Genomic DNA, 27167 nt, shown 5'->3' with positions numbered 1-27167 from the left:
AATAAAGTACCTAAAAAACTGTTCATTTATCAGAGGGAAAAATGGTAATAGGAAATATTCAGCAGATAAGCATATACTCATATATCAAATAAGTTTCTAACCTTAATAAATATAAATACTTCTGTTTGTCAGTTTAGTCACCCTTAGATGTGAAAACATGCAGCTCCTGACAAAACTGTAGAGGCGGTGAAATGCACGTCGAGGTAACCAGCAGCAGCTCTCCTCTACTATAGCCACAGGTAATAGACCATCTGTCCGACCATGCAAACTAGCATTTGCCATTTTTATAGTGTAACTGTGCGCTTTACTTCCTGACTTGATAATTAAGAGCCAGCAGTCATATACAGTGGGGGTAATAAGCATTTGATCCCTTGCTGATTTTGTAGGTTTGGTTTTTAAGGTTAGGTTAATTTTAACATTGAGACATAGAATATCAAAAATAATATCCAGAAAATCACATTGTATAAATTATATAATTGTTTTTGCATTTTGCAGTGTGAAATAAGTATTTGATCCCTCAGGCAAACAAGACTTAATACATAGTGGCAAAACCCTTGTTGGCAAGCACAGCAGTCAGACTTTTTTTTGTAGTTGATGATGAGGTTTGTGCATGTCAGGAGGAATTTTGGTCCACTCCTTTTTGCAAATCATCTCTAAATCATTAAGATTTTTAAGCTGTTATTTGGCAACTGGGAGCTTAATAAGTTTTTTATGGGATTAAGGTCTAGAGACTGGCTAGGCCACTCCATGACCTTAATGTGCTTTTTTGAGCCACTCCTTTGCTGCCTTATTGTATGTTTTGGGTCATTATCTTGCTGGAAAACCCAGCCACGACCCATTTTTAATGTCCTGGTGGAGGGAAGGAAGTTGTCACTCATGATTTTATGGTACATGGCTCCATCCATTCTCGCACTGATGAGGTGAAGTAGTCCTGTGCCTTTAGCAGAGAAGCACCCCCAAAACATAATGTTTCCACCTCAGTGGGGACAGTGTTCTTTGGGTTATAGGCAGCATTTCTCTTCCTCCAAACACGGCGAGATGAGTTAATGCCATAAACCTCGATTTTTGTCTCACCTGACCACAGCACCATCTCCAAATCACTCACAGAATCATCCAGATGTTCATTGGCAAACTTCAGACAGGCCTGCACTTGTGCCTTCTTGAGCAAAGGGGGGCCTTGCGGGCACTGCAGGATTTTAAACCTTTGCGATGTAATGTGTAACCAATGGTTTTCTTGGTGACTGTGGTTCCAGATGCCTTGAGATCATTACAAGTTCCCCCTGTGTAGTTTAAGGCTGATCTCTCACCTTCCTCATGATCAAGGATACCCCATGAGGTGAGATTTTGCATGGTGCCCTAGATCGATGTCGATTGACAGTCATTTTGTATTTCTTCATTTTTTTACTATTACACCAACAATTGTCTCCTTCTCACCCAGCGTCTTACTGACATGCTTATAAAGCTCTTTGGTCTTGCCCATGTTGTAAAGGTTATAGTCTGACTGATTAATTGAGTCTGTGGACAGGAGTCTTTTATAAAGGTGACTATGTAAGACAGCTGTCATTAATGCAGGTGATAAGTTGATTAGGAGCTTCAAACTGGTCTGTAGAAGCCAGAACACTTAATGGTTGGTAAGGGATCAAATACTTATTTCTCACTGCAAAATGCAAATAAGTTTATATAATTTATTCAATGTGATTTTCTGGATTTTATTTTTGATATTCTATCTCTCAGTACTAAAATTAACCTACGCTTAAAATTATACACTATTCATGTCTTTGTCAGTGGGCAAACTTACAAAATAAGCAAGAGATCAAATACTTATTTCCCCCACTGCATGTGTTAGGCCGGTTTCACATTAGCGTTTTGAGGAGCTGTGGAGGGCTGCGGACTTCCTCTGTGAAGCTCCGCCCTCGGCCGCACCTCCGCCACTAGCTCTGTCTACTTCTGCATGCGGCCTGCATGCGGCCTGCGTACCTACCTTTAACATTAGGTACGCAGGTCGTGCCACTATATGCGGATGCTTCCGCATGCGTCGTTTTGACGATGCGGCGACCAGCGTAGGACGCAGCGTGTAGCAATTTTTTTTCTCCCCATCGTCAAAATGACGCATGCGGAAGCATCCGCATACAGCGGCACGACCTGTCTACCTAATGATAGGTGCGCAGGCCGCATGCAGGCCGCATGCAGAAGTAGGCGGAGGTGTGGCCGAGGGCGGGCTTCACGGAGTTCTAAACAGCAAGAGCACAAGAAGAGGATTCAGAGATCCTCCAAAAAATAGAAAAAAACAGCAAAACAAGGCAGAGCTTCTTACCTGCCTAGGCCTCTAAACAAATGCATCAGGATGCAGTGGACCCATGTGGTTAAGATGGAGACACCACAGGTGCAGCATAACCGATGAGGCAGCCACTCTCAACCTACCAAACTAATGGAGGGGGTGGCTGCTTGGCACAATGCTGCACATAAAAGACTTGTATGTGGCGCTGTTCACACTATGGAGATGCACAGCATCCAGGCAAGCCTAGTAGTGACACCCTTCTATTAGATCAGGCGGGCCTGCCCAGCGCTTCACGGAGGAAGTCCGCAGCCCTCCGCAGCTCCTCAAAACGCTAGTGTGAAACTAGCCTTAGCCACATCTACAGACTACTATACTGACAGACAGAAATATTCATATTTATTAAAACCAAAATTATTCACTCCCACCACATTGTGATTGATTTCTGTGACTGGCTTGATATCACGGCAACGGCCTCGGAAATCTGGTGCTTGCGCACTGGCCATTAGGTCCCTGAGCATGCGCACTGAATTCAGGTGTACGTCCCCAGCTTGTTTTCACATGTGCGTATGCTCTGAAGCTGCTGTAAGTCAGTGGCCTCATGATAGATTGTGAACGCACATGCTATGCGTACCACTGTCTTCTCGCACCCCGCCGATGAGCATGCTCACATATGAAAACAAGCTGGGGACATACACCCAGATTTAGTGCACATGCCTGGGGAGCTGATGCGCAGCGCAGCACACAAGCTTGGGATTTCAGAGGCCATTGCTGAATAGTTCCTGTTACCACTTTTCCTTTTGATAAATAAACAGGATTTTTTAGGTACTTTATTATTATTTGCTATATTTAGATAACATTTTTTATTATCTTTGTTTATTATCTTCTGATTGCATGCTCCTTCATGGTCGCTTTTAGGTTATATTGCTAGTATTGGAAGGGATCACTTTCCCATTGTTTAAGAGTAATTTTGTTGGTTAAATGTGTCTTCTTTTGTCTGTAGGGATCTCTCTTCTTTAGAGTGTAATCTCTTTTTGTCTACAGGGTTTTTTCTCTCTCTCTCTCTCCTTGTCTCTAAATTCTAAGCACTTATGGTCAGCAGGGCTGTTTCCCCTTTCACCCACATGTGTTTTACAAGCACTGAAAAGCTTTCCAGCATCGAGATTTGCGTGAATTTATTCACCACAAATCACATTTTTGAGAAAAATTATGCAAAGTTGGCATATTTGAATTTCAAAAGATCCGTTCATCTCTGCTATATATAACAAAAATGGGAAATGAAAATAAGCGATACTTGCCTTTTTATAAATTAAACTGAACATTGCTATCCTCATTTGCATCCCTATATGATGGAGGCCGAATATGGCAGGATGTAGAAGCAGCATTCTGATAGCAAAGAGAAGAGATAGGCCGATTGCCAAGTAGTAAGCAATGGATCGCTCCAGCTTGTTATTTGTGTCATAAGAAGCTATAATTCTTCCAAGAAGAAGTGGTTGGACAGCTTTGGTGACTTCCTAAGATGGAATGGAATGTATTAGAAAGGCATTATTAGTATTATCCATTTATTTTTAGATTTAAATAAAAATACATGACCTTCACAAAATCATACAACATGAGGCAGTACCTTACTGTTAACTAGAAGGTAGGGCAGTTCTGAACACCACAAACAGGATGGGCAACAAGTGTCCTGACAGTTGTGTATCAGATCGAGACAATACGCTCAGTTGTCGCTAATCTTTGGCTGTCATTTTCTTCTTTCTTGTGCTACTGCCCAGTTTTACTTAATGACTTTCATTTATGGAAAGATGGGCTGGATGGTGGCCAGTACAAGACTTGCTCATCGACTCTCATAATAGAGTTGCATAACTCCTTCCTGTACAATAAAGTAGGTGTAAAGTGCTACCCAAGCCAGATATGAAAGTCCTTATGTTTGCACTGTACAGTATTTAAGAAGTTAGCAATTTGGTGTTTGAATGGGCCACCTTCCTGATCCAGCAATATCTTCAGTCTACTTGTCTGCCCCATTGCCCTCCTCTTTGCTCAGAAATCGGTGCGAGTGAGGTGGTCAGTGTGAGACTGTGGCTAGTTGACAAAATAGCTCTAAAGGCTCACTCTAATCTATAGAGAACTTTGCTGCACATCCTTTCGAATTGAACCCTAAGTTTTCTAGTTATTAGTTAGTGTGAATCAGAAACAGGAATTATACCCCAATAGTCAGTAATTAGCTCACAGTCAAACTACAAATGACATTGTCATCTGGGGAACCTTTGAAGCCATTTATGATGTCAGATCCTGGGACCACTGCAGGATCTTTTAGTGCTCTAGTGCAACCCTGTGAACAGCAGAAAATATTTCAAATGAAAAAAAAAATCATGATTCAACAATAATTTGTAGTACTTAGCACTATGAGAAGAACTTGGCACTCAAAATGGTGAAAGGTGAAATAAAGTCTCTTTTTATTGTTGCAATCAAAAGTTGAACGTTTTCGGTCTTAAAATCAGACCTCCATCAGAATTGATTGCCAAAGGTTAGTGAGGGGCCATATATAACGTCCTTCACTGAGGAAGTACTTAGATTAACATCAGTTGTAATTGATAGTGAGTGATGTAAAGCAAATAAAGGGGGGTTGCATCATCTTAAATGGGTAAAATTTCAAAGTGCTTGAAAAACAAGCAATGTTACAATTACCTTATATACTCGAGTATAAGCCGAGATTTTCAGCCCAAATTTTTGGGCTGAAAGTGCCCCTCTCGGCTTATACTCGAGTCATGGTCGGCGGCAGGGTCGGCGGGTCAGGGGGAGAGAGGACTGTCGCATACTCACCTGCTCCTGGTGCTCCTGGCGCTGTCCCTGCCTGTCCCATGGTCTTCGGGTGCCGCAGCTCTTCCTCTGTTCAGCGGTCATGTGGTACCACTCATTAAAGTAATGAATATGGACTCCACTCCCATAGGGGTGGAGCCGCATATTCATTCCTGTAATGAGCGGTACCAGTGACCACTGACAGAGGAAGAAGCTGCAGTGCCCAGAGACCATCTGTCCGGGAGAAGGAGCCAGGGACCACGCCGGAGCAGGTGAGTATTTCATATTTAGTCTTACGCATCCTCTGCAGCGACTGTTCAGGTCAGAGGGTGCGATGACGTATTAGTGTGCGTGCCTCCCTCTGCCTGAACAGTCAGTGCGGAGAGATGGAACGCTGAGGATCAGCGGGCAGCGACGAGAGGCGAGTATGTCATTTTTTTTATTGCAGCAGCATTATATGTAGCACAGCTTTATATGGAGCATCTATGGGGCAATAATAAACGGTATGGAGCATTATATGTGGCACAGTTTTAGGCCGGCGTCACAATAGGTGTACGAAAATACGGTCCGTTATTTACTTGTTATTAAAAAAATTCTCTTTTTTCAAAAAAAGGGGGGATTTTACATTTTATTGCATAATGCTCAGAGCCTAGGTTGCCAACAACTGCTGCAGTCTATCAGCTTTGGATGGTCTCCCAGGCAAAGAGTACAGCTCTTTGCTACAGAGCTTGTAAGTCCAGCTCTGAAGTACAACTGCACTCTTCCTGTAATACAATTCTGTTTAACAACATGATATAACTCTTAATGTACCATGTGGTCTACAGTGGGGCTTGAAAGTTTGTGAACCCTTCCATCATTTACCTAAAAAGAAAGACACAGTCTAATATTTGTAGCTCATTTGTTTCCTTTGGTACTCTTTAACTAATTTTAGGATTTATAAAAATCTGATGTAGTTTTAGTTCAAATGTATGCAAAAATGTGCAAAATTCGGAATCGTTCACTAACTTTTAAGAACCACTGTATGTTACTGAGGTCAGACATCAGTTGAGTTCAGATATGGACAGACCTAACCTTAATGTTTAGAGTGACAATGTACCAGGGATCTCCTGCTCTCTATCTCTTTCAATGGGCATAAATTAAGGTTTAAATTCCCCAGATCTTTTGGAACATGGGCCACAACTTTATTTATTGGCAGAAATGGTAAGAAGGTAAATATTACCATGGAATATTGGCTGAATACATTACTTCAAGGCCAATGTGCTGATGGATGAGATGACTTTTGTAAGTTGAATCAATTAGGTTGTAGAATTATTACATTATGACTTCCAAGGTGTATTGGATGATCCAAAATGCAAATAAATAATCATTTTATAGTTTTAGGTAAAGTAGACTGTTACGTATTACGGAACCACTCAGCACCCAGAATATGTTGTGCAGTTATATGTATGTATAATAAGTTCCATGTGAGATGCATGTCCCTAATGCATCAGTCCACAGGCTGCGCCCCTGGGCAGAGGGGACAAGATATTCCCCTTTTGTCCGCCCCCACCTTTGTAATTCCCACAGTAAATATTGGCAGGTTCCGGCCACCTGCGGCTATTGTAATGTATGTCTGGCCTGCCGCTTTTCTATTGGCCTGCCCTCTGTATCTGTGTGATATATTCTGTGTCCTGAGAGTGAAGTGTTGTCAGACTGGAAATACGTGGAGAAGCAATGATCTTTTATATGCGCCCATGTAACCAAGCAATTCCAGTCAGCGTCCTTCATTCAGACTCCAGACAAAGCAGAGTGGACCTCCTGAAACACGGGGTGGTACTGAAAGAGGTACCCCAGCTTGGTAGACCCCGTTACATAGACTACTAAAAGAAAGGGTAAATGACTTGTGATACTTGATTGGTACTTTATCAAATACATGTAAAGAATGTTGTTCTTTTTTTTTCTTCAAATAATGCAAAATGCAATATATAGCAAATGATTCAAACAATATAAAACTAATGTCACAAAGCATGAAATAAAATGTCTTTAGACAGGACTTGCCCACAGTGTTCTATTTATTTTATTAATTTACGAGGCAACCTAGGAGGTTGACCGCTGAAGGATGATTTTAACTTGATATTAAGAACAATATTAACAACACTGAATTAAAATACACTATAAGGGCGCAGTCAGATAGCTGTATAAATTGGACTGAGATCAGAATGCAGTGTACGGAATGGCTAGCAGCTCTCCTGACCAGAACGTGAAAGCCATCTGACTGAGCCCTTGCAGTGAATAAGAAAAAATGTGAGATAAAATTTGCGTTAAAAAAATGGATATCGTATATATACGACAGTATAAGCCGACCCCCCTAATTTTGCCACAAAAAAATTGGCAACTTAATGACTCGAGTATAAGCCTAGGGTGGGAAATGCGGCAGCTACCGGTAAATGTCAAAAGTAAAAATAGATACCAATAAAAGTAAAATTAATTGAGACATCAGTAGGTTAAGTGTTTTTGAATATCCATATTGAATCAGGAGCCCCATATAATGCTCCATAAAGTTTTTGATGACCCCCATAAGATGCTCCATATTAAAATATGCCCCATATAATCCTGCATAAAGGTTAATATTGGCCCCATAAGATGCTCCATAAAGATATTTGCCCCATATAGTGCTGCACAAACCTTGATTATGGCCCCATAAGATGCTCCATACAGACACTTACCCCATATAATGCTCCACAAACATTAATTATGGCCGCATAGGATGCTCTATACAGACATTTGCCACATATAGTGCTGCACAAACATTGATTATGGCCCCATAAGATGCTCCATACAGACACTTGCCACATACAATGCTGCACAAACGTTGATTATGGCCCCATAAGATGCTCCATGCAGACACTTGCCCCATATAGTGCTGCACAAACGTTATGGCCCCATACAGACACTTGCCCCATATAATGCTGCACAAACGTTATGGCCCCATACAGACACTTGCCCCATATAATGCTGCACAAACGTTATGGCCCCATAGACACTTGCCCCATATAGTGCTGCACAAACGTTATGACCCAATAAAGACACTTTCCCCATACAGTTCTGCACACACGTTATAGCCCCATACAGACACTTGACCCATATTGTTATGACCTGGTGGTTAGGAGCACCCGGAATGACCTGATAGTTAAGCCTCATACAGGACGAGCTCTGGGATGTGGGAGCTCTGCTGACCGCAAGCCCTAGTACTATCACACACACTAGAATTAGCCGTGGAGCGCTCCTGACCAGACCTAGGCGCCTCGTCACAGCCTAGGAACTATCTAGCCCTAGAGATAGAAAATAAAGCCTACCTTGCCTCAGAGAAATTCCCCAAAGGTAAAGGAAGCCCCCCACATATATTGACTGTGAGTAAAGATGAAAGTCACAAACGCAGAAATGAAACAGGTTTCAGCAAAGGGAGGCCAGACTTACTAAATAGACAGAGGATAGGAAAGGTAACTTTGCGATCAGCACAAAAACCTACAAAAGACCACGCAGAGTGTGCAAAAAAGACCTCCGCACCGACTCATGGTGCGGAGGGACCACTCTGCATCCCAGAGCTTCCAGCTAGCAAGACAAAATCATGAAAACCAGCTGGACAAGAAAACAGAGAACAAAATAAGACTATAATGAACTTAGCTTCTGCAGGAGAAGGCAGGTCACCAGAGAGATCCAGGAGCGAACTGAACGAATGCAAAAACATTGACAGCTGGCATGGAGTAACGATCTGAGAGGAGTTAAATAGAGCAGCCAACCAAAGGATAAACCACGTCACCTGTGTAAGGAACTCTACTAGTCCATCTATCAGGGACAAACAGTTTCTCCGTAGGACAACGGTCAGGTCTATCAGCCTGAAACTTTTGCAGCACACGCCGCAGATCAGGGGAAATGGCAGACAAAATTACCCCTTCTTTAAGAATACCCGCCGGCTCCGGAACACCCGGAGAGTCAGGCACAAAACTCCTTGACAGGGCGTCAGCCTTCACATTCTTAGATCCCGGAAGGTATGAAACCACAAAATCAAAACGGGAGAAAAAGAGCGACCATCGAGCCTGTCTAGGATTCAACCGTTTGGCAGACTCGAGATAAGTTAAATTCTTGTGATCCGTCAAGACCACCACACGATGTTTAGCTCCTTCAAGCCAATGTCGCCACTCCTCGAATGCCCACTTCATGGCCAACAACTCCCAATTGCCCACATCATAATTGCGCTCAGCAGGCGAGAATTTTCTAGAAAAGAAGGCACAGGGTTTCATCACCGAGCCATCAGAACTTCTTTGCGACAAAACAGCCCCTGCTCCAATTTCAGAAGCATCAACCTCAACCTGAAAAGGGAGCAAAACATCTGGCTGGCACAACACAGGGGCAGAAGCAAAACGACGCTTCAACTCCTGAAAAGCCTCTACAGCCGCAGAGGACCAATTGACCACATCAGCACCTTTCTTGGTCAAATCAGTCAACGGTTTAGCAATACTGGAAAAATTAGCGATGAAGCGACGATAAAAATTAGCAAAGCCCAGGAACTTCTGTAAGCTCTTCTCAGATGTCGGCTGAGTCCAATCGTAAATGGCCTGAACTTTAACAGGGTCCATCTCCATAGTAGAAGGGGAAAAAATGAAACCCAAAAATGAAACCTTCTGAACTCCAAAGAGACACTTTGACCCCTTCACAAACAAGGAATTCGCACGAAGGACCTGGAACACCATTCTGACCTGCTTCACATGAGACTCCCAATCATCCGAAAAGACCAAAATGTCATCCAAATATACAATCATGAATCTATCCAGGTACTCTCGGAAGATGTCATGCATAAAGGACTGAAACACAGATGGAGCATTAGAAAGCCCGGATGGCATAACCAGGTACTCAAAATGGCCCTTGGGCGTATTAAATGCCGTTTTGCATTCATCACCCTGTTTAATTCGCACAAGATTATACGCACCACGAAGATCTATCTTGGTGAACCAACTAGCCCCCTTAATCCGAGCAAATAAATCAGACAGCAGCGGCAAAGGATACTGAAATTTGACTGGGATCTTGTTAAGAAGGCGGTAATCAATACAAGGTCTCAAAGAACCATACTTCTTGGCCACAAAAAAAGAACCCTGCTCCCAATGGTGACGACGACGGACGAATATGACCCTTCTCCAAGGATTCCTTTATATAACTCTGCATAGCGGCGTGTTCTGGCACAGATAAATTAAATAGACGGCCCTTAGGAAACTTACTACCAGGAATCAAATTAATAGCACAGTCGCAATCCCTATGAGGAGGTAGGGCACCAGATTTGGGCTCTTCAAATACATCCCGGTAATCTGATAAAAACTCAGAGACTTCAGAAGGAGTGGATGGCGAAATTGACAGCAATGGAACATCACCATGTACCCCCTGACAACCCCAGCTGGACACAGACATAGATTTCCAATTACTTAGTTACTGAAGTTGAGTGCTAGACTTTTTGTGCTATATAGATTTCCAATCCAACACTGGATTATGGACCTGTAGCCATGGCAACCCCAAAACGACCACATCATGCAGATGATGCAACACCAAAAAGCGAATATCCTCCTGATGTGCAGGAGCCATGCACATGGTCAATTGAGTCCAGTACTGAGGCTTATTCTTGGCCAAAGGCTTGCATCAATTCCTCTCAATGGAATAGGATACTGCAAGGGCTCCAAGAAAAAACCACAGCGCCTGGCAAACTCTAAGTCCATCAAATTCAGGGCAGCGCCTGAATCCACAAATGCCATTACAGAATAGGACGACAGAGAGAAAATCAGAGTAACGGACAAAAGAAATTTAGACTGTACCATACCAATGGTGGCAGACCTAGCGAACCGCTTAGTGCGCTTAGGACAATTGGAGATAGCATGAGTGGCTTCACCACAGTAAAAACACAGCCCATTCCGACGTCTGTGTTCTTGCCGTTCAGCTCTGGTCAAAGTCCTATCACACTGCATAGGCTCAGGCCTATGCTCAGAGAAAACCGCCATATGGTGCACAGCTTTGCGCTCACGCATGCGCCGATCGATCTGAATGGCCAAAGACATAGACTCATTCAGACCAGCAGGCGTGGGAAATCCCACCATGACATCCTTAAGGGCTTCAGAAAGACCCTTTCTGAAAATTGCCGCCAGGGCACATTCATTCCACTGAGTAAGCACAGACCACTTTCTAAACTTCTGACAGTACACCCCCGCTTCATCCTGACCCTGACACAAAGCCAGCAAGATTTTCTCTGCCTGATCCACTGAATTTGGTTCATCATAAAGCAATCCAAGCGCCAGAAAAAATGCATCAACATCACGCAATGCAGGATCTCCTTGCGCAAGGGAAAATGCCCAGTCTTGAGGGTCACCACGTAACAAAGAAATAATGATTTTTACCTGTTGAACGGGGTCACCAGAGGAGCGGGGTTTCAAAGCTAGAAACAGTTTACAATTATTTTTGAAATTCAAGAACCTAGATCTATCCCCAGAAAATAAGTCAGGAATAGGAATTGTAGGCTCTAACATAGGATTCTGAACCACAAAATCTTGAATGTTTTGTACCCTTGCAGTGAGATGATCCACACAAGAGGACAGACCTTGAATGTCCATAGCTACACCTGTGTCCTGAACCACCCAAAGGTCTAGGGGAAAAGAAAGACAAAACACAGTGCAAAGAAGAAAAAAAATGGTCTCAGAAGTTCTCTTATCCCTCTATTGAGATGCATTAATACTTTTGGCCAGCTGTACTGTTATGACCTGGTGGTTAGGAGCACCCGGAATGACCTGATAGTTAAACCTCATACAGTACGAGCTCTGGGATGTGGGAGCTCTGCTGACCGCAAGCCCTAATACTATCACACACACTAGAAATAGCCGTGGAGCGCTCCTGACCAGACCTAGGCGCCTCGTCACAGCCTAGGAACTATCTAGCCCTAGAGATAGAAAATAAAGCCTACCTTGCCTCAGAGAAATTCCCCAAAGGTAAAGGAAGCCCCCCACATATATTGACTGTGAGTAAAGATGAAAGTCACAAACGCAGAAATGAAACAGGTTTCAGCAAAGGGAGGCCAGACTTACTAAATAGACAGAGGATAGGAAAGGTAACTTTGCGATCAGCACAAAAACCTACAAAAGACCACGCAGAGTGTGCAAAAAAGAACTCCGCACCGACTCACGGTGCGGAGGGACCACTCTGCATCCCAGAGCTTCCAGCTAGCAAGACAAAATCATGAAAACCAGCTGGACAAGAAAACAGAGAACAAAATAAGACTATAATGAACTTAGCTTCTGCAGGAGAAGGCAGGTCACCAGAGAGATCCAGGAGCGAACTGAACGAATGCAAAAACATTGACAGCTGGCATGGAGTAACGATCTGAGAGGAGTTAAATAGAGCAGCCAACCAAAGGATAAACCACCTGTGTAAGGAACCTCAGAAGCAGCAGCTTCACTCATAGCCACCAGAGGGAGCCCACAGACAGAACCCGCCGAAGTACCATTCACGACCACAGGAGGGAGTCCGACAACAGAATTCACAACACCATATAGTGCTGCACAAACGTTATGGCCCCATACAGTGCTGCACAAACGTTATGGCCCCATACAGACACTTGCCCCATACAGTGCTGCATAAACGTTATGGCCCCATAAGATGCTCCATACAGACACTTGCCCCATTTGCTGTTGCTGCAAAAAAAAAAAATCACATACTCACCTCTCTGTCGCTCAGGCCCCCGGCACTTTCAATATTCACCTGACTTCGTTACGGCACCGCTCCATCTTCAGCGTCTTCTGCACTGACGTTCAGGCAGAGGGCGCGCACTAACCACGTCACCGCGCCCTCTTACCTGAGCGTCACTGCAGAACACGCTGAAGACGGAGCAGCACCGGAACAAGGAGCAGGTGAATATCGCGCAGCGCTCCCCTCCCCGTTATACTCACCTGGCGCTGTGCAGTCCCTGCTTCCCCGGCACTGCAGCTTCTTCCTGTATTGAGCGGTTACCGTTACCGCTCATTACAGTAATGAATATGCAGCACCACATCTATAGGAGGTGGAGCTGCATATTCACTACTGTAATGAGCGGTACCATGTGACCGCTCAGTACACGAAGAAGCTGCCGGCGCCGAGAAGCCAGGGACCTGCAGGGACTGCGCCAGGAGTAGGTGAGTATTATTAGACAGCCCCCGCTCCCCCTTCCCTGCCGACCCCTGGGTATGATTCGAGTATAAGCCGAGAGGGGGACTTTCAGCCCAAAAAAGTGGACTGAAAAATCTTGGCTTATACTCAAGTATATATACGGTAATTGAGAATTGTTAACAAATGTTGGTAAATGTAAAAATAATTAACATGAATACTAAAGTACATAGTCAACTTGTCATGGTACAAAATACTCAAAATCATTATATATTTAAATAAACTTGTCTTCTCACCCCAAGGTAGAGTAAAATACCGTAGAAAAGGAATTTCCAGAAAAAACAACGTTTTAGTGCGTTGATTAACTTGGGATTTGTCTTTGATGTTGCCAATTCCCTGTCCCATTCTCTAAAGGAAAAACACAAAACAAGATAGTTATCCATCAAATGCAGCATTTACACTTGTAACATTCCTCCTAATTTCCAGGTATTTCCAGGGAAACTTAGCAAGGTCAAATAATGATGGCAATAAAAACAAAGCTTTAGAAAACCAAAGTGATCTATTCTTCATGATCATAAAAATGTTAGTGCAGGGACAGCTCATTCATGCCTTTGACAGATTTAGGTACCCAACTATATATCTCATGGCAGGGAGTTAATTCATGTAAAGGTCATTCTATGTCTAAAAACTGCCAGGGATCTTAAGACCAATGCAAAACAATAGGCAAATAAAGTTTTTGGATTTCATCCAGTGCTCAGCAAGACGAAAACAAAGACAGACTATTCTCACTGGTAACAATGCAGACAAAGCTGACTTGTTGATAGAATAACATCTTATCTATCAATGTAGAAATGAGGCAAATCAAAACTTTTCTTACACTCTTATTGAGACTTTGTTTCTGAGTGTGACAGATGGCACAAACGAGCATATAATCACAGATAAGACAGGTATAGGCAACAGTCTTCCTATGAACTGTCACAATATGCATTAGCTGAAATGTAGAGAAAAATGTAAAGCCCAAAACGTGCATAAGAATAAAAAGCCATCATTATACATATTACGATAAATTTAAACTTTGGGTCGTGCTACGATCCTTTACTTTCAGATCCTAGTGCTGAACAGGTCAAAGAATATCACCCTGGCACAATATAGGGACATCAAATGTGTGCCACGATGACATCTGAGCCATATTCTGCCAGAGAAAGCGGTAAGAATATAAATATAGAGAGAGCTTCTTTGCATGGTTGAATTTGCCATCTATGATGCCTCTTGGAATTTTTTTTCCTGAAAAGATATGAACTCAGGTAAGGGAGAAAAGGACCAAAGAAACAGCTAATACTGCAAAGATTTTTTGACAGAAAACAGATGGGACATTAATGAAAAATCTTGCTGCATCCTGTGTTCAAAGCCCATTCTTGCTCCCCATAGAACCTCCATAAAAAATGATCATTGTATGGCTGCCAAAAAGGACAGCCACATCGTCTTCAATAAGAATAAGCCAAATTATTCTTCCTCGAGAGCCAGTAGCAGTGTTCCCCAATACAGATCTAGTCAAACAATGACTCTGTGGCAAAAAATTCATATTCTGTCAGTTGGGTATCGCTGTTTGTGAGGGATCAATCATTCTAACATGTACTTTATTAATTTAAATCTCAGGCAGAATGAATATACTGACTGGATCCCTTTAAATCTCAGATCGTTCTTGGCTTTTCAGTTTAAGGAGGTTCTAATCAATTATTGGCACCCTTCCTTTTATAATTGTGCATTCCGAGCGATTTGTCAATCACCGATTAGGATCACCCTTTTACTGAAATTCCACAATGAGGAAGAATATATAGGGTCAGTAGATTCACTCTGCCTGAATTACCCTCGGCATGAATCAGTGTTTGGATTCGTGATTGCGGCCATGGACGGTTTTGTTCTAAAGGGAACCTGTCAAAAGAATTGTGCTGTCAGAACCATGTATGATTGCAGTCAGGTATTTTCTTTTCTGAAATGCATCAGAGTTTTAAAATTTCAACAGGGACTTTAGGGAGAGACCTGGCTAGTCTCAGGGCTCCTTATCATTGACTCGCTCCAGTTGGTTCACAGGTGTCTCCCTAAATACACACATGTAAAAAACCTGTCAATCACCTGCAGCAATGCAGAGAGAAGCCTGTTGAGGGCGCAGAAGGACTAGTCAGGTCTGTCCCTATAGTCACCATCTAGCTTTTCAACCCGAGTTTTATTTGAAGTGACACAGCATTTCAGCGTAAAACATACCCGTCTGCAATCTCACTGTGTGACTCCTATTCATACTGCCCATAGATCAGAAAGCATGAATCTAATGACAGATTCCCTTTAAATGAATAAAACACAGAGTGTACTGAATTCTTTTTAATAAAACCATATATCTCGTCTTCTTTCTAGCTCCATATCATGCTCCTGTAAATTGGACTGCCTGCATTTTCAATGTGAGAGGCTCACTTTAATTTCTCCAGCATTTTGTGCCACGGTACCTCTTTATAGGATCAGATTACACCAATTAGCCTTTGCTCTCTGTGCTCATGAGCTTTTGGCATTCATTCACAGATGTTTAAAAAAAATGATATGTATAGTTTCATGAAATTCTATGCTCTTTGTTTGAACCAGATAGCAAACGGATAAGAAATTCTGTTGTTTGAATATGCTCTCACACAGTGAGAGTGCATCATTGAATATTCACGGAGTACATGAACCCTAACATGATTAGTGTAAGATATTCTTGATTCATCACCATTAAATATATCGTCTTAAATTATATTGTCCTTTCAGTAGAAAGGTATTTCTATCGAACTGTTCAATTTTCAACTCAAAGGCCCAACTTATCTGTGAGGCACGTACGTGTTCCACACATGTTTTACACGGACAGAACACATAACCATTACTGCCTATAGGGGTGCTCACATGTTCGAGTGGTCCGAAAAAAAATCATGTTGACAAGTCCGTTTTTGATCGAAATCATAGATGAAAATTATCCATACAAGTCTAGGGATCCGTGAAAGTCACGGACACCACACGGATGGCATCTGAGGGCAATCCATCTGCTGGTCGGGATTATCACTGTTGCGGATAGGAGAAACATTGTAAAAACCAATGCACTGACTAAATACTAATGAAACTCAGATCCAAAACACTGATGAACAACAATCCATGTTTTTATGTATAAGAAAATGGCAGATGTCTGAATGAGACTTAATACCGTACAGTAAAACAAAAACACCAAGATTGGAAATCAAATATGGTAAGCAATATATAAAATATTGAAATTAAGGCCAAGACATAGAAACGTATGTAAAAGAATGCCTTTATTTATTATATAAAGGCACGGATGATTGACCTCGTGGAGACCAAAACATCCAACACCGCGGAGACACCATCACGTGTTTCTCAACGCAGTGATCCAGAACACTGCCCCCATCCCTTATGGGAAATATGCAAATGCATGTAGAGGAGCTGCGGAGACACCATCACGTGTTTCTCAACGCAGGCAGTGAATAGCCAGGCCTTTCCCCGGGAAGGAACAACCAAGGGAAGGGCAGCATCCAATAAAGGAAAACATCCAATAAAGGAAAACCACCTATGCCAAGCATGGTATCCATCCATAGACAGCTGTTTCGGGGTTTTTGCCCCTCATCAGTGTGGAGTAGGAAACTGGCTATCAGGAGCAGTGCCTAGTAGCGAGATATATGACAAAAAATGATAAAAGAACAGTGATGCGCGTCCGGGTGCGCTGTACTTGGAGGGATTTTGTCATATATCTTGCTTCTGGCACATGGCATTTATGTAGGATATAGGTATATACACCTATATCATTATATTTTATTTATTAGCCCATAGCTTGATTATTTGGCTCCTCACAGTATAGTATTTGCACATGTCTAGTTTTATTACTGCATTTATTGCATTATTTGCACTTTTTGCACATTGCTTCTTTGCACAACACTTATATATGTAGATACATGTATTGTGCCTACCACGGTCCAAGTCTTATATGATTTTTTCATTTTTCTATCCGTCTGGTCATTATTTTATTGTTTTACACTTTTTGATTAATTCTTCCAAGTACAGGCACATTATGTAGTGCCATTTGCCATATAATAAATAAAGGCATTCTTTTACATACAGTACGTTTATATGTCTTGGCCTTAATTTTGATATTTTATATTTTATATATAGTTTACCATATTTGATTTCCAATCTTGGTGTTTTTGTTTTGCTAAATATTCCGAATGGTCTGCCATTCATTTTGTTATGCAGCTGTTACTCTTCTCTCTTATTAATTTTATTTACAATTAAATTTGATCAAATATATATATATACCCTTCTTGGTTGGAGAATAGGTTCGCTGCATATACGTTTCCTTAATACCGTACAGTGACTACAACTTCCAAGTATGAAATGGGCAATACGCTGTCATGGTTTTGGCTTATAGATTAAACACCAATATATTGCTCCTCTATGTACCTTTCAAGTTGTTCAGACAGATTATCTGCAGAGTCCCCGGTAGAAATTTGGTAAATATCTGACAATTCCAATCGCTGCCGGTATCCTTTCCTCAAAATTGGCTTCGTCCAACTGGAATGAAACAAAACTTTAACTGTTAATGACAGGATAACATTAAGAAATAAGTCTTTCTTCCATTGACAATAATACTCATGGGTATTTTTGGGAAGAAGTACAATACTTCAGTCAGGAATTCATTTTAACAGTATATATTTTATTTTATGTAAATTAATATTGGTAGAAATATTTCCAGAAATGCACAGGTCAATACAGTTGTTCCCTTTTTTCCTATGTGCTTAAGATAGGTTGTTATATATAATGGATAATGATGATAAGAATATTAGAAGTCAACAAAAGTCCCATAACCCTTAAAGTAGAAAAAAGCTGCAAGCTGGGTGCTTGGGCACAGCAACATATGACATACAGATAACTCGGCAACTTTTACCATATGAATTACTCAGAGTAAGTGCACATTATGCCTTGAGGAACCGGGATGGAGGTGTCACTCATGCGCTGCTGATGACGGATCCAAGGTGAATTATAGTAAAAACTTATTGTGCAGGTTTTAAAAGTCAACGCGTTTCAAGGTCACGCAGGACCTCTTCATCGGGACAAAAACCTAGGACCAGGTTAGGCCTATGACACTCAGCTCAAGCTCTGTCAGAATGTGATGCGATTCTCTTGCATGAGAGAATTGCAGCACAGGTGTGGAGAAGATGGGGAACTTACTTTCTCTATCTTCTCCATTGTCTGTGTCTGCTTAAATAGTGAGACGATTGGCCGTGATATAAGCCAGTGTGAGTGAGCCCTTTTTTTTAAAGATGTGCTCAGATGTCCAACCCTATTATGGGCTGTTAGGCAGGGTATTTAACAAGTAATATACAAATGCTGGTAGGTTATAAGCTATAATGGTAGGATGAGACAAGCTCTCTTGGTCCTCATAAGCACTCTCTAGTGTGCCCTGCTACCCAGGAAAGCTTAATAGCCATTGGAAGCACAATCATTAATTTAATTGCCCCCGTGAAATCCCTATTTTCCCACGCAGTCCCTGACATTTCCGTTGGTCACCATCTCTTGCGAATACACTTGAATTTTTTCAAATACTTAATTTTGTCACATAGTGACCTAGACTGCGAAGAACTGTACATACAATCCTTGTTTTTGTTTTCATCTTCTCTATCTCCGAAGCATTCGTGAGCTTTATACTGAATGCCAATGTGTTACAGGTAAAATTATGGCCCCGAGTTGTCAAAGTGTTTTGGCCAGAAACCTGTCATAAAACGCTTTGACAAGTCTCTATATTTTTGCGTAACTTGAGTCTATGCAAACATTCTGCAATGTTTGTAGCTTTTATACCAGTTCCGCCAAAGTGGGTAGAGCTGGGGTGGGAAGGGGTTGGGATGCCACAGTTCGTCTAATTCAGGACCAGCTGTGGTATGCCTTAAGCTAGAAATCTTACTCCAGTCCCTGACTGGAGTAATATTTGTGGCAAGGCTTATGGAGGCGTACCAGGGCCGGCGTCAGCACCTGGCACAGCGGGCAAATGCTGGGGTCCTGGGGAGAGAGGGGGGCCCACTTAGCTGTCATAGATACAGCTGGGAGAGCAGAGCAGGAGATAACATGCTCTCTCCCCCCACAAAGTCACTGCTGGCTGCGTTCTATTAACCCCTATGTGCCAGCTCTGACACAAGCATCTTCTCACTCAGTCAGTGCAGCCAGGCAGGCACACATAGGGGTTAACAGAAGGCAGCCAGCGTGACTGTTTGTGGGCGGAGAGAGCACCTTCTCTGCTCTCCCCCTGGCTGGCTGCAGACAGTGCTGAAGTTTATCAGGCAGATTCCGGAGGAGCTCCGTCCTACCAGTGCCTGAGTGCAAAGGTATCTTGCAGTTGTGGCTCAGTCTGCTGCTGTCTGTCTCCACTGCCTAAAAATGTGGGTGATGTCTGGAGGAGCAGCTGGTGGGGTGCAGCCTGTAGCCGCCCAGCTCACCCAGAATACATGCATGCTGCACCAAACCTGCACCAGTGGGGTAGGAAGAAGCTTAACCCCTTCCCATCTGTATGAAGGTTATTGCTGAACCTTAAAGATAACAATCCGACCCGCATAAATGGGGTTAACCAGATGCCAGGAGGGAGGGGAGCTGCTGCCATGGATAAAACTGAGCTGTGGGCTGTAGGTTGGGGCCCCGTGGCCCCAGGCTGGTGACTGGAGGGACTTTTCCCAGTGCTGGCATGTGGGTGATTTCTGCTCCGGAGTCTCAGCTTCTCTCCTCCACATCACACTGTGCAGTCACAGCAACATTGGTTGTCTCTGTCCAGGTCCCAGCAGCTGCCACTGCTCCCACCACGGACATGGCATCACTTAACCCTTCCCCTGCAGCCACCGGCAACAAATCTACATTATTCCTTGATTAAATCAGGTTCCAACCCAATAGAGGAGCAGACATTTCCTGCTGCCATTAGGGTCCGGGAGGGGGTGACATTGGCTGCCCTGCTACTCTGTAGTGGGGGGTGACAAGTGTAACATGGGGTAACGATGACGGAGAAATGCACAGGATAATAGTGAGAGCGACAGAGGGCAGTGTATGGTATGGAGCAGTCAGGGGGTGGGCTGCAGGATCCCCCCATACTGTACATGACTGCTCGGGACAGGGAGGCGTTTAATGAGCTTCTAATGATGGGGCACTAATTGGGTCAGGTCCCTCATTAATGCCCGAGCCGCCTGTTACTTTGTAGCACAGATCTGTTGGGGCCGCAAAACCAAACAACGTTGTTTATGTAGAAAAGTCGTTTCATAGAAAAACTCAAAACAGAAAAGCACCTCTCCTGTATATATACACTGCACAGCACCTTTCCTCCTGTATATATACACTGCCCAGCACCTCTCCTGTATATATACACTGCACAGCACCTTTCCTCCTGTATATATACACTGCACAGCACCTCTCCTGTATATATACACTGCACAGCACCTTTCCTCCTGTATATATACACTGCAGAATCTACAATAGCTGTCACTCATGTAAGAAGTGAAATCTGGCATTGTACTATACATTTCTCTGCCGTATCTGTGCATCATAAATCAGGGTATGTGTTAAAGGGGGGGGCCCACTGAGACTCTTTCGCCCGGGGCCCTCGAAAACCTGGAGCCGGCCCTGAGGCGTACTGCACTTTTTCAGAGGAAACAGATTCATTAAGAGGTATACGTCTCATAATGAATCAAGAGCTTCTTACTCCAGCACACTCCCTCCTCAAGACTTAATGGCCAAAAACTTAGGGGTATTTGATCCACACTGTTTAACACATCTTTGCTTAAAATAAACATGTTTAGAGATGTTTCCCCAATTTTTACTCTACTCCCTACTGCAGTGAGGACTGCAACATTTTTGTGACTTTTTAAAATGTTCCAATTTGTTGATCCTGTTTATACCAACGTGTCCGGCTAACCATGACATTGCTCCCATCCACTTTTTAAAAGTGGTGAGAGGAGCGTAAAATTGCAAAAAGTTGCATTTTTTATACCGCAAGAACTACAACTGAGCTGAACTGTAACATAAAACTATTAAAGTGTGATAAATACCTAACCATTTTGTAATTACAATGTTAAGTTTTTATATACGGTATATGTATATATATATATATATATATATATATATATATATATTGTAGCGTTTCACCCGCTACGGGTCTTGGGGACACTCGCTTGGCAGCAGGATAAACACTTCAGGCATGATATCTCACACATATCAGTCCATATGGTTTATTTAAACTCCGCATAAACCAGGCAGGGTACAGTCCATTTCATTACAGCCATGAAATATTAGACAGTTCACGTAGCAGATAGGCTTCTCTGCTGTATATTATAATCCCGTTGTCTGGGGTTACCTCTCAGAAGTTCCACTCCTTACACTGACTTCAGGTCAGTCCCAGGTCCTCAACACAGATCGTCCAGGTCTACGGTCTCCAGGTGCTTCCAGGAGCTTCCAGGACAACTCCACTCACAGGAGCCTCCAACACCGACTGTCCAGGTCTACGGTCTCCAGGTGCTTCCAGGACAACTCCACTCCCAGGAGCCTCCAACACCGACCGTCCGTGCTATGTCCAGCACGCAGGCTCTCCAGCCTGGAATTGTCTCTGTGTGCTTCCAGGACATCCCCACTTGGAACCGTCCATCACACAGGCCATTCTGCAGTGTCCTGCCAGGACACACAGAAGTGTGTCCACCCTGACAGACACACTCACTCAATCTCTCTCCTACCATGTGGTGCACACGCCTCCTTTTCATAGGTGTAACCACACCCAGGTACCTGTCACATGGCTAGTCAGGTGAGCGTGACATCACCACAGGTCCTTACACACAAAACCATCTTACGTGTTCAGACACGCCTCTTTGGCTGGGTTTGTAGGTGACTGAACCCACCCATCTCTCCAATCACCTGGAAGCCTTCCCAATGTAAACAAACCCCTAAGCAGTAGATCTGCTTGAGCAAAACATACCCAGGCTTCCATCACAGGGCCATCCACCTCTGCGATACATACCATCCATCATTCACATGACCAGTCGCTATGCTACAATATATATCATTGCACCTGGGAGAGTTTCTTATTGTTTTCTGTACACATTAATCTCTTGTGTTCAGCACATTGTTTCATCATTTTAATTTAAGTATCAAGTTACTTAAATGCAACGTCAACGACATTCACTAAATCACCTTTAATCAATGCACACCATTCCCTATGCGCTATATCAGGAGCGGAAGCAAATATTTTTCCCTAGCGGGAGCGGATTTCAACAGTACGGTTCTGCTTAACAGTGTGTGTGAGACAATAACATCTGAAAGCCAATAAAGACTATTGTAAGACAGGTTTATAAGTTACAACATAATGAGTGAGATGTACGTACAGAAGTATAGAAAGTGATAAGAAAGACTTATGACATTTGTTAAGCTAAGAGGAAGTGATTGAGAAATTTTGGAAACCACTCTTCCCCATGAACAGACATCAAATGAAATATAAACCAATGCCTGCTAACGGTAGATCCCTCTTTGGGCACCATGTTAGTTTACTCTTTTCTATATATCTAGTATTTTTTTGTAAATTGATTATTTTTCATTTTGAGTTGATACTAAATTAAAGCCTCTATTTTAGTCCATTGCAGCATTCACATATACTGTATATCAGAGCTGAAATCTTCCAGTATTCCTTCCTGTCAATAACTGCACAAAGCTTGCCCAGGTGGTCTGTATACTGTGGTCTATACTTTTGTACCGTAACATTGGAAATAATAACACTTCTACCATAGAACATAAGCTCGTTTTATTGACGGCTCCGGAGTACTGTGCCTTTTCTAGTACTCTCCTGAATAAGAGATAAGGTGCAGTGCCCGTTAGAGGTCTCTAAACCATATACAAAATCTCAGATACAGATACCATAATCAAACAGTAGTCCTGCGGAGACCATCCACAACTACTTGGGATACTACCCTGTGAAGCTCCCTATTAACATTGAATACAAAAAAAATGAAGCATATCCATCACAAAGATTGCAAAAAGAATAAAAAAATTATATGTACTCTAATAACAATGAGATATATAAAATACAGTCAATTACATTTAGAACATGAGTATCAGAAACAGAGCTATTTGAATATAAGGCACAAGTGCACCTGTAAGGAATGTCACACTAAAGACACCGGATATGGGGCGGAAGGTACGAAAGAGTCAATATAACCTCCTATTGTAAAAGTATATAATAAAGTAACAGTGCATTAAACAATATAAAGGCGGATACAGTTCCCTACTACCACATAGGTATCCAATAGTAAATATCCCACATTTCAGATCGGTCTATGACCAAAAAGTAAAACCCATGTAATAGAAGAGCCAGTGTTCCCATTATTTACACCTACCCATATCAGTGTCTATTGATGCAGACATGTGCCTCTACGCGCGTTTCCCTTGCAGCTTCCTCGGAGGGCGAATATACCAGCAGTTTTCTGGCAAAACTTTTTGATGAATCACCGGCTATATCTCCTGTGCAGGAGCAGCAGGAACAATTGCCACATCTATGCTTGCCAATGGAAAGTGTCATTCGACAACTATTTTCTAAGCAGCCCTTTAACAAATGAGCCCTTCTTCTAAAGGACAATATGGGTCTGCGAGTTGCTGTTTCAAATGTCATATTGGACTCAATCATAGTCCAATTTTTATATAGTTCTAATTTTTCCAGCTATCGAGCTGTAATCTATTTAAAACACAAATCCCCAATCTTTTGCATTCAATCACATTTTGCGGGTAACTCCTACTTTGTAATCTTTCCTGTAATTCACTGGCCTGTTTTTCCTGTAACTCTTCCTTCACCACAAGTTATCATCCTTAAAGGGAATGATAACTTGTGCAAACTCGGCTTTGGGAAAATGGCCGCCGCGATCTCTTCTGCGCACGCGCGGCATCCCGCGGCCATTTTCCTGAAGCCCCGTGCAGCAGAGCACTCCATCTGCGCACGCGCGGCCCCAGGAAGATGGCCGCCCCCACCGATGACAGGGGGTGATAGCGCAGATCGCGCGCTCCTTGTTCACGTGCCCACAGTGGATTAGTCACCTCAACGTGCGGACACCACTACGCCACCAACGTAAAGCTGAGGAAGAAACAGCGCTGTGAACACGCCCACCCGACCTGACCAGCCTGATTGACAGGCGAAAACGGCGACTTTGGTAATGTATTGCGCAGCGTAGGTGGGGAATCAGGGTACACTACATACACTATAGTAACGCACAGCGCAGGCCCTATTTAACAGTATTTATATCTCAATCTCAAAAAACGGGGTGACAGGTTCCCTTTAAGACATTACGAGATCACTTCCATATAGAAAGTTTGTCAAACTACACAGGATTGATAATTCAGATGAAAATTTTGTATAAAAGGCCAGTGAATTAAAGAAAGATTACAAAGCAGGGATTACCCAAAAATGTGATTAAAAAAGAAATAGAGGAAGAACGAAAACAAAAGATAGGAGACTTGTACTTTTGTTTGAATACAGCCTAATGGCTGGAAAAATTAGGTCTATCATCAATAAAAACTGTACTATGATTGAGTCCAATATGGCGTTATTTTAAGTAGCAAAACACAGACCCCTATTGTCATTAGAATAACTAAAAAAAGAAGGGCTCATTAGGGAAAGGCATTTAGAAAAGAAAAAAACAACCTGGATGAGTGACACTCTTCCCTTTTTTTCAATAACAGGTGCAACAATTGTTCCTGCTGCTTACATATGAGGGGAGACTTTTAAGGTTTGGACTAATAAATCATGGTGTAACGGGGTCTACCAATCTGGGGTACCTCTTTCAGTACCACCCCGTGTTTCCGGAGGTCCACTCTGCATTGGCTGGAGTCTGAATGAAGGACGCTGGCTGGAATTGCTTGGTTACATGGGCGCATATAAAAGATCACTGCTTCTCCACGTATTTCCAGTCTGACAACACTTTACTTACAGGACACAGAATATATCACACAGATACAGAGGGCAAGCCAATAGAAAAGTGGCAGGCCAGATATACATTACAATAGCCGCATGTGGGAATTACAAATGTGGGGGGCAGACAAAAGGGGAATATTGTGTCCCTTTTGCCCAGCGCGCAGCCTGTGGGCTGATGCATTAGGGACATGCATCTCACATGGAACCTATTATACATACATATAACTGCACAACATGTTCTGGGTGCTGAGTGGTTCCGTAACACATGGTGTTCATGATTTTCTCACCGGCAGAAGTGATTTGCTTGTATATACAGTGTTTGCCCATGTGAGTCTTACTATGTGGATAAAATCATTTTCTCTTTAGATAAAGTAAATAAAGAGCATATTTGTTCAAGTACAGGTATTGGTAACCCTGAATTGATTTAGCATTTTATGGAGGACCATAATGATGACCCAACTATAATCACATTTAGGCTGGAGTCACACTAGCGTTTAAAAATTCAGAAAAGTAGGACAAGTGCAAGTACAATGTGATTTTTAGCAAAAATGCAACTTCATTGCCGATCGCTGAAGTTAATAATGTGACTTGAGTTTGTAGCCGATGAACTCCGGGCACCTCACTGACGTCACTTCTCACTGCATGATAAATTTCTCACCTTACTGACGCCATCACTTGGCACTAAAGCTGCTTTCTTCACATTTAGCTTAGTGTGTCCAGGATACCGGGCTGAGTGGTCGCATTGTATGTGACCTCTCAGCAAAGCATCCAAATGTAGCTGAGCTGGGCTCGTCGCAGGGCAAATGGATTATCGGCGAGCAGGTGAGGATGTCTTGGTTTTTTTATTTTTCTTCGGATATTAATAAATGGATAAAAGAGGGTCAGGGAGTTCTTATTGCAAATAAAGTACTTTACTCTGTGTTTGTTTTTATTAAATTTGTCAAAGGGGGGTGTGTCCTAGCTGGCCATGTGAGCGGATGCTGAGGAAAGAGCTCCCGCTGCTATAAGTAAGATAATCTTGAGCAGACACAGCTGTCTGCTTCAAATTGTGCCGTACCTGCGGGCTGAAGTCCCCAGGAGTGAAGGGGAGTCACAGAAGCCGCCCGGTGAGAGACGAAATGACGAGGAGGAGGCAGAAGGATGTGGGCACAGGAGAGGCTGGAGGGACCCAAGATGGCGCCGCTGCCAGAGCGGACGCTGTGAATGCAAATGCAGCCTGTCAGAAATGCCTTGAGGCTCCAGCAAAGCTACAAAGGTTTGCCTGGGTGGATGGTGAGGAAAAGGCACAGGAAATATCTGAAGAGAGATCTGAAGGAGAGGTGGAGGAGAGACTTGATAAAGGAATTCCAGGGGCTCAGAAGGGGGAGGAAGACAGTGGCATGGCTGCAGAGGCTGTAAAGGCAGTGGAATTGAGTGGGGAACCAACCATAAAGGATGTGTTTATCCTCTTATCTTCTTGTAATCAGTCCGTAAATGACTTAAGGTACCGGGTCCGTCACACATAACGATATCGTTAACGATATTGTTGCTTTTTGTGACGTAGCAACGATATCGTTAATGAAATCGTTATGTGTGACAGCGACCAACGATCAGGTCCCTGCTGGGAGATCGTTGGTCGCTGGGGAAAGTCCAGCACTTTATTTTGTCGCTGGATCTCCCGCTGACATCGCTGAATCGGCGTGTGTGACGCCGATTCAGCGATGTCTTCACTGGTAACCAGGGTAAATATTGGGTTACTAAGCGCAGGGCCACGCTTAGTAACCCGATGTTTACCCTGGTTACCGTTGTAAATGTAAAAAAAAAAAACACTACATACTTACATTCCCGGTGTCTGGTCATGTCCCTCGCCTTCAGCTTCCCGCACTGACTGGTGAGCGCCGGCCAGCCGTAAAGTACAGCACAGCGGTGACATCACCGCTGTACTTTACGGCCAGTGCTCAGTCAGTGCGG

The 27167-nt window shown here is 43.0% G+C and overlaps 1 protein-coding gene across 1 annotated transcript in view; it reads right to left on the bottom strand.

Moving 5' to 3' along the window:
- CFTR (CF transmembrane conductance regulator) overlaps positions 1 to 27167 on the bottom strand; it is a 268329-nt gene that overhangs the window by 215704 nt on the left and 25458 nt on the right. Inside the window, exons 2-4 of the mRNA XM_069764852.1 lie at positions 17708 to 17818; positions 13519 to 13630; positions 3574 to 3789 (exon numbers count right to left, since the gene is read on the bottom strand). Of these exons, the coding sequence (XP_069620953.1) occupies positions 3574 to 3789; positions 13519 to 13630; positions 17708 to 17818 (439 nt within the window). The remainder of the gene's footprint in view (positions 1 to 3573; positions 3790 to 13518; positions 13631 to 17707; positions 17819 to 27167) is intronic.

The sequence above is a fragment of the Ranitomeya imitator genome, chromosome 4, assembly GCF_032444005.1.
Source record: "Ranitomeya imitator isolate aRanImi1 chromosome 4, aRanImi1.pri, whole genome shotgun sequence".
Classification (NCBI taxonomy): Eukaryota; Metazoa; Chordata; class Amphibia; order Anura; family Dendrobatidae; genus Ranitomeya; species Ranitomeya imitator.
Note: the sequence above shows the minus strand (reverse complement) of the source record. Positions and strands in the feature narration are given on the sequence as shown.